This window comes from Limulus polyphemus, unplaced genomic scaffold (assembly GCF_000517525.1).
Source record: "Limulus polyphemus unplaced genomic scaffold, Limulus_polyphemus-2.1.2 Scaffold5914, whole genome shotgun sequence".
Classification (NCBI taxonomy): domain Eukaryota; kingdom Metazoa; phylum Arthropoda; class Merostomata; order Xiphosura; family Limulidae; genus Limulus; species Limulus polyphemus.
In genome coordinates this window covers 41,569-50,481 of record NW_013671524.1, presented here as the reverse complement: position 1 = coordinate 50,481, position 8,913 = coordinate 41,569, and the positions used below count along the sequence as shown (strand labels likewise).

The window sequence follows — 8,913 nt, the reverse complement described above, 5'->3', positions numbered from 1 at the left end:
TTGGCTGTGTTTTAGTAGACTAGTATTTTGTAAAATAGTCACATTTCAATTATTATACACTATATATGTATATACATTGTTACTGTTTACAAGCAAGTTCTTAAACTTATTTTTCTTAAAACATAGAATAATGAATAAAGAAGTAAAGCAAACAATTATCTCTTCTAGTTATGACCTTTGTACTCCTTTCCCCATGTTGTAGGTTGCTAAGCCTTATGAAATTTCCTACATGGAGGATGTGAAAAAAATTTTTTTAGGTTTCAAAAATACTTTTTAAATAATTTAAAAATCATAAAATATTATATCGATACCATAGAATTCCACTATAATTTATCAAGCATAGTAATGAAGTTGTATTTGGGTCTATGAAATTTGATCACATTAAGACTTGCTTTATCATTTGAAATCTTGTCTGAAAAGAATGAAATTAACACAACAACACGTCAGAATGCCTGAGAAAACCGCTGGGGGGTCATTCTCAGCTTTCAATTTGTTATTCATGTCATATATAGAAGTAAGAGTATATAAGAGATGGTTTCCAAAAATGGAAAAAGGTGGACTGGGGGCCAGTGTGTTTGATTCAGGAAATTAGTGATATCTTGGCAAATAGAAAAGATAAGAGGTTCTTATTTTGTATTCTAGCTTGACAATATTGGTAGTTTGGGTACCTAATTCATATGAAACTGTAATTTTGTATTTTGGTATCATAAACATTTAATTTGAACCAGTGCTGCATTCAACATACCATGTGACACACAAAAATTTATGTTTAGCTGTGTTTTTTTAATACTTACTTTTAAATTAAGAGATTAACGTATAATACTAAAATTTTGAATGCAAGTCAACAAATGCGATATGGCCTTTGACACGTGACCTGTTGTGAAAGGGTTAATGTCACAAGTGGGGGGTACCTTAAGGATCTGTTTTAGGACAGTTGCTCTTTTTGAATTACATCAATGACATAGATAAAGGAATTGTCAATAAATTACTTAAATTTGCTGGGTGTTGCTGGCTGTAAGAAAGATGCTTCTGCTATACTAAAGGATTTAGATCATTTAATGAGTTAAGCAAATAAATGACAGATAGGTATTAATTATATTAAATAAAAGATAATGCATGTGGGTTATCATAATTTGAATTATTTTTATAATTTAGATGGTATAACCTTAACAGTATCATTAAAGAAAGGGATCTTGTTATAGTAGTTGATCTGTCTTGTAACCGTATGGTTACAGGATTGAACCCATTAGGCTACTTCTTGTATGGAAAATGATACACGGTTTAACAACACTTGGAATAACTCTGAGCTTTCTTAACATATATGCAGAACAATTGGCAAGATTTTCTTAAAGATTACAAGTATTTTATACAAAAAGAAAGATTATCTTAATTAAACATTTTAACTAAAGATTTATTTTTGGATTGTAGTTATTTGCACTCAGACTGAATATTTTGAGTATTATCTTCAATATATTGTGCAATGGAATGCTTGAAACTAAAATAAACAAACTGTACACACCTTTATACCCTCTTTCAGTTATATTCTTAATTGTAAGTTTTTACTTTTCCACCTATAGTTTATTTTTGATGTTTTATTTTCTGTCCTGTCCTTTAGCATTATTACTTATCTCAAGACACATCAGTGGGCATTCGCCTACTACACTAAGCCTGCTGAACTGAGATAGTTTGGCTTATATTTAAAAAAATTATTAAACCTTTTTAATATGCATTTAAAACATAAATAACACAACTCAATTATAAAACTGAAACCTAAGTACAATTTAATTGTGTATTTAAGATATTTATAGGTGAGAAACAACACTAAAGTGCTAGCAAGGACAAAAGCAGCAACAATGCTAAGAGCAGTTTGACAATTTATCTATGGAATTCTTCACACCAATTTCAAAATAACTATTGGAAGAGTGTATTTTAAAATGTGGTCTCTCTATTGGTTATGAACATCTAGCTCAACTGAGTATAATTGGATGGCAAATCACAACTCTATGTGGGTGTGTCATATGTTAAAAAGATCAGACGTAACCTAAGGAGCTTGAAAGAAGAATGTGATAGAGCAATTAACCTAGATTCTAAGAAAGGTTAGCTTACGTCAAGAAGTATTCAAATTACAAAGTCCAGAAGTTAAGTTTTCTAAACTTTTGTGTCAAACTTACGTTTAGTAATTTTTCTTTATGGTTTCTTTTGAAGTAAATGAATTAAAACTTGTATAATATAAAACTTTGAACTGTAATGTAACTTTTAATGCTAATTTCATTGGCATATATTGTTTGTATGATTGCTTTATTGAATTTTGAATGTAACGAAATAAAATCTCTGTGTGCAGAACAGGGGTCCTCGTAAACATATGGTCAAGCCATCCAAGCAATGTGCCATTGCTAGTGGTAGTGGAAATAGGATTTTAGGTTGTATCAACAGAAATATTGAATACAAGTTTAAATAGGTTATAATTTCATTGTATAGGTCACTGATTAGGACACATTTGAATTATTGTGTTTAGTCTTAGGCTCATTACCTTAGGAAGGACATTGAATTATTGGAATGAGTTCAGATGATGGTTACTAGAATGGTGCCTGGGATGGAGGGGATGTCATATGAGGAGAGGTTAAGATTTTTAAACTTGTTTTCTTTTGAAAAAATGAGTCGGAGGGGATCTGATTGAGGTGTTTAAGATTGTTAAGGGAAGTGATAGTGTTTAAGTATCATCTTTTTTCATATTTAATAGTGAGAATTATAAGACTAGGGAATGATAAGGGCTGGCTTTGAGTTTTGTTTATTTTAGTATAGTAAATAGGACAGGCTAAATAGACTAAAAAATCCCTGTTGTTATTTAATATTGTTATATTTGCAAGTTCAGCATTAAATTAATGAAATCTTTCAAGTCAATAATGGATCATTTCTTTTTGATCAGGATAGTTTTCTTCCTTTATTATGTACCAAAATCAGAATTTTTGCATAATTCATGTTTGATTATGATCAGTTATGTATGTAAATTCCTCCTTTCATTGGAGCATTCCTCAAATAATTTTGTTGCTGTGAGTACAATGCGTGTACTATGTCATTAGAAAACATGTATTGATTGAACACTTGTACTAATGCAAGTATATTTTCATCTGTGTTAGTGCAATCACATATAAAAAGATTACAAGGTTTTAGATGTGCCAATTCTAAAAATGAAGCTGATGACAAGTTGGAATTTTTTCTGTGACAATAAACTATAAAAATTGTTTGCCATAGCATTTTTTAAAAACTGCCAACAATTTTTTAAAATAATTGAATATTGCACTTGGCTGTATTCTTAAAGAATATTATCTGTCAGAAGTGATCATAATATGGTGTAGGATATACTGAGAATACGCCACAGATTAGTCATTTTCAATGAGTATTTGAATCTTAATTTCTTTCAGGTGATATAATTTAGTAATCATGGAATCAATTTAGCCAGCTGTTATCTTGCAAAGTAATAGGTAGAACTAAGGATATCTGTAAACTTTTTGCAGAAGAAATGTGAATACAGATAAACTTAATGTTACTTTGAACAGTTACTTCAATCAGCAAATCTTTTTAAACTGACAAGCACTCTTAACTTGAGACACCAGATTAGTGAGTAGCACACACAGAGATATCATTTAACCCATTGACTGTGGCTGCTCTAAACGTGAGTGGTATTTTTACAAGCTGTACATAATGTACAGCGGATCAGCAGTCAGTGGGTTAACTTCAATGGACAAGGAAGGGATGTGGATTATTTTTTTTATGAGCCATGTTTCTTGAAAGTTAATAAAAACTGAAAATATACAATTTCTAAAGGTTTTTTTTTAACCCTTTAATTTTGTCAAAAATATCAGAGATAAGTAAAATATTGTAATTGTGGTAAGTTAGAAGAATATTTTGTGAGTAAGAGTCTGGAAGCCTCTTATCTTGAATTTTACTTTCTTAATTTGTCTTTTTTTTTTTTTAGACTTAATCACTCTTGTGGTTTTGATTACTTTTTTATTTTGAACTTTTATACTTTTATCTTTCTGTTTACTGTGTTCTTTAAAATATCCAAATTCTATGTCAAACATTTGTTTAATTTACTCTCGTCAGTGTTTTATGCAGACCAAATAAGAACATTGTGAATTTTGAATGCGTGTTTAAGGAAAGTTGTTTTAAGTGATAGAGTATTGTCTTGTTGGAATATTTTCTGAACTTGAACTAATTGACGTTTTAAATTTAACAGTAACTTAATAGCACATGAAAAGCTGTAACATTCTGTGAAAGTTGTATTTATTACTATAACAAGACTGTGCACTTTTCTTGTTATATGCATTTATGTTTATAATAATCTATATGTTAATTCATTTAGTCTGAGGTGGAAAATGGGCATGTTGAAGTAGGACATCCAAAGGCAAAAATAGTGAGATTCCAGGAACGTGCTAGGCGTGTTAATTCAGCTACAACTCTGTGTGTCTTTGTTACTGCATTGTTAGTGCTTACATTTGGCATCATTGGTGGAGTGTGCTTGTACAGACAATTTTCGCAGTACAAGGTAAGTGTTTAAAGCTGTTATGGATATTTAAAAGGATTACCATAAGTATTTTGTTTGTTCTAAATCAAAAGGTGTTATAATCATATAATTATTTATATTTTTTGGTTTACAATTTTCTTTTTTCTTAATCAGAGTTTAAATAGTGACTGTTGTTTGATATGGAAAATGCCACATGAGATAATTATCAGTCCTGGATAATGTCCAACAAATTTTGCTACATACAATGATGCATTATAACCCCATTGTGTTGAATGGTAGTAAATGAAAAACAAAGTCTTCATCTGAAACTGATATTAATATTGAATTTGGTTTTAACACTGAAAGCACATTGAAGGATATCACTAGTAACCTGAAAACATTTTTTCATTTTGAAAATGCATGTTATGCTAACCACTTTTGTCAAACATGTAATTAGTGTGGAATACTTCCAACCACAAACAGTTGTGCTGCAGAGAATGAGAGTTATGTGAAAAGAATTACATTGCATTTTTAAATTTTTTTCAATGCATGTTTAAGTACACAATCCACTGTTACATTGATCCACAAGTTTTATTGAATTAATTAGTATTGACATTAAACTGAAAATACTTTTCTCAAAAGCTTTCATTACCAATTCACTGTAATATGTCTGTTGCTAGGTTCAGATAAGTTTTTAAAGATTAGGGATTCTGAAATACAGTTATACCTGCAATAACACTCAGAATGTGTTCCTAAAAACGACAAATTATACAAGCATGCGTTATAATGTGCAGGTTTTCCCATAGGAACAATGTTATAAGTCAGGGATGTGTTCCTGCAAAATTATTTTTCCAAAAAGTCAATTTTATTAATGATATAGATCACTTTTACAACATATAATGATACATATTAATGTACAGAAACAAATATTATAAGCAAGACATTTAATTTGAAGACAAATAACATAATATCTTGGGTACGAATTAGTGAAAAAAACCACATTAAATGGAACTGTTAGAAATCTGAAATCAGAGAAACTAGTTTCAACACATTCTTGCACCCTCTCTTGGTCTCACATTGTCTTATAGCAGGAAAAAAATGGTCAGCAAACACTTCTGTGACCATTGTTCTTGGAATTCCCTTAAGGACACAGGAGGACAGGAAGTCATTTAGCTTAAAGTGACCTTGGGAAGAGCTGAAGTTGGGCATGATTTTGGTTAAGTAACTTTCAACGATTCTTCTTTTATGTAGTTATCCATTTTGTAAAATTCTTGTTGATTTTCATATTTTATATCTTTTTATGTTTAGAAACTATTCTGTCAATGCTTCTTCCAGTTTCACCTACATGACCTTTCTCACAGAATTGGCATGATTGTTTCACCTTTTTTTATATTCTTAAATTTTTTTATATTTAAAATCTTTATAACTCCAAATCATGAAGCAGGTTATAGCAATTCTGGTTTTGAAAAATAAATCGTGTAACTCCAAATCTGCATTATAGATGGTATACCTGTACTATGTAAATTATATTTTTTGATTAGCATAAATTTTATGACTGAACACACATAAAAAAGAACTTTTTTTTTTTAAGATCTTGCCAACAATAAAATTTTAACACTACAAAATTCAAATATTACACAAGAAGGAAATTCAAAACTGAAGCTCACTGGGAGTTTCTTATTTAAGAGGTTTTAGTATTAGATATTATATTCTTAGGTATATATTAAGTTTTATATATTTTCCTTATTTTAATGAGCCAAGTTTCTTAGAACTAAGATGACTTTATAAATTAAATATCATCATGATGCAGCTGCTATCATGGAGATCTGCAGTACTTTGATGGGGAGAACTTGCTTGTAATATGAACTTGCATTGTTGTGGTGTGTAAGAATCCTTTAATATTCAATGCTAAAATATCTTAAATAAAGAATTGTCTAATGAGCTTCAGTTCTGAATCTTTTTGTGCACATTTTGAATTTTAGTGTTACAGTTTTTGGTTGATCAGAGTTTAAAATATAATTTGTGTGTATGCTTATAGTCATAACAATTTTGTAAAAAATAATACACACACAAAGCAAAATTTTTTGTGCGGTATCTCAAAATTCATGAACTTTAAATAATTGACTTAACACTAGCACAGACATATTATAATGAACTGGTAATGAAAGCTTTCATGGAGTAAATATTTTCAGTATTATATAGATATTCATTAATAACATTCAAACTTAAACCAGCAATTATAGTAATTACATAACTAAATAAAAAATGTATATAATATCAGTGCCAGAGACTACAAGTTTTATGTTTTACTTGTAATAAAAATAAAAGATTACTGTTTATAGTTATCTTTGAGATAAGTTTTGAAAATTCCACTTTTATGGAACTGTATAACAACATTTGTTAAGCAACCATATCCAGTTTCTTATATACTCATACTTTAAAAAGATAAATGTGTGGTAATCAGCAGTTTGGTTTTCTGTTTAGTTCCGTCAGTTCCGAGGTCGGTGCTCTGTTCCATATAATGTGTATGCATCAGAACAGAAGCAAGTTGTAACTAATGGCTTCAGAAATTACAAGGAATCTTTTGAGAAAAATTTCTCTACATCCTCAAGCAACATGGTACAAGCAACAAAGAACCCCTACAAGAATTTTTTTACGGAAGAGTTTGAGATTGACATAGAGTATGAAGAGTATGAACAGATCGAGGTACCAGATTTCTCTCATGGTCGACATGGACGATTCATTCATGATTTTATTGTGGTGAGTTGTAGAGACTATCCATTAATTTTGTCTAACAAGTTCACAGTTTTTTGTATTTTTCCCCCTAGATGCTAAAAACATAGCTGTGCAAAATTAATTATGCACATTCCATCAGAAAAACAATTCTTGTAATGAGAGAGCTTATAACACCAAGTGTCATACTGATGTCCAATAGTTTTAACTTAATTTTGCCATGTGTCAAAATAAAAGGCTTTTAATTATACTTTTTAATAGTATAAATATATACTGTTATACTTGGGCTAAGGATTTTTCTACAGTAGGTGTCTGTGACTTGTTAGCAATAAATTCAATGATAAATAAACAGCATGCACGTAACTTGTTTTTAAAATAATATATATATATATATATATATATTTGGAAAAATTAAATGTATTTGCAACAAATTCTTCATGCTACAGAGGTTATAGGCATATAATAAGCACTATATGTATAGTTTTCTTTATGGCAAAAGTCCACTTAAGTCTATTCAATTACTTTAGAATTTCAGATGACAAACCGAACTATTTTCTCTAATACTATCGCACCAGTAATCTTTATGTGATTCACTTACAGTTGTGGTGCGAGTTACCATAATTGTTTTGGTCTTCTTTCTTCTAAATATCCTCTGTTCCTTTTTACAAATTGCACTCAGGCTGATTCAATTACTTCAGAACCATGCTTTGACAGAATAAATTATTCTTCTTATCTCCTTTTCTACTGTTAGTCTTACTATAAGTTATTAAATGTTAGGTCTATCACTTCTACGATAGTTAACTTCACATCAAACTTTTCCTTGTTATAACTTTACTCTCTTCTGATATTGTCTGTCTTTAACTCTTATTATATCAAAAACTAAATACTAATGAAATATTCATTCACAAAAATAAATTAATCATTAATATCTAAACTAAATGGTCCATTATATCATGACAGTGTCTACATATATAGAGAGAGAGAGAGAAAGAGACGGACCAGAAACAACATAATAAAACTGAAACTCAAAACCATGCCTTCTCTGTTACTACCATTCTTTGCTGTCATCCTTACCTCTTTTAGCACGGGCTCGGTCCCTGGGATTGACTTTATAACCATTTTGTGCTTGTTACAGCTTTCATGCTATAACTTTTAAATTAGTAAACGTATATTCATGAACTTTGGCAGATTATCAGTAAACATTATAATGCTTTCACATGCAAAATATCATGTATTTTTTATTAAGTCTTAAGGTTTGTTAAGCATTGTATTTCTCATGCCTTTTTTCTTTTTGCATGTTGCCTATCCAACAAGATTAAAAATACTTTTATGCATCAGAAAATTTTCAAATTTCACATGCAAAATCCTTATGTCCATATAGTTATCAAATGTTTCTTAAGAAAAAACTATTTTATCTGTTATTTTCACTATGGAATCTCTGTATGGGTTTTGTCAATTTGACTGACCTTGTAACCACCATAAAAAATTAGGAAATAAATATAAATTATGCATTTTTTGTTCTAGAATAACTACAGATTATAACACAAAAACATAAATGTTTAAACCAAATAGCTTAAATCTCATAACATTATACATTTATATATATATATTTATTATCTTTATTATATTGACCTTTCAGCCGTGCCTGGCTAACAATACAGTATCAAATACTATAA

At 29.6% G+C, this 8,913-nt stretch overlaps 1 protein-coding gene across 1 annotated transcript in view; it reads left to right on the top strand.

Moving 5' to 3' along the window:
• The window catches only part of LOC106473133 (integral membrane protein 2C-like), a 27,752-nt gene that overhangs the window by 5,262 nt on the left and 13,577 nt on the right, over positions 1–8,913 (top strand). Inside the window, exons 2-3 of the mRNA XM_013933813.1 lie at positions 4,364–4,546; positions 6,989–7,264. Of these exons, the coding sequence (XP_013789267.1) occupies positions 4,364–4,546; positions 6,989–7,264 (459 nt within the window). The remainder of the gene's footprint in view (positions 1–4,363; positions 4,547–6,988; positions 7,265–8,913) is intronic.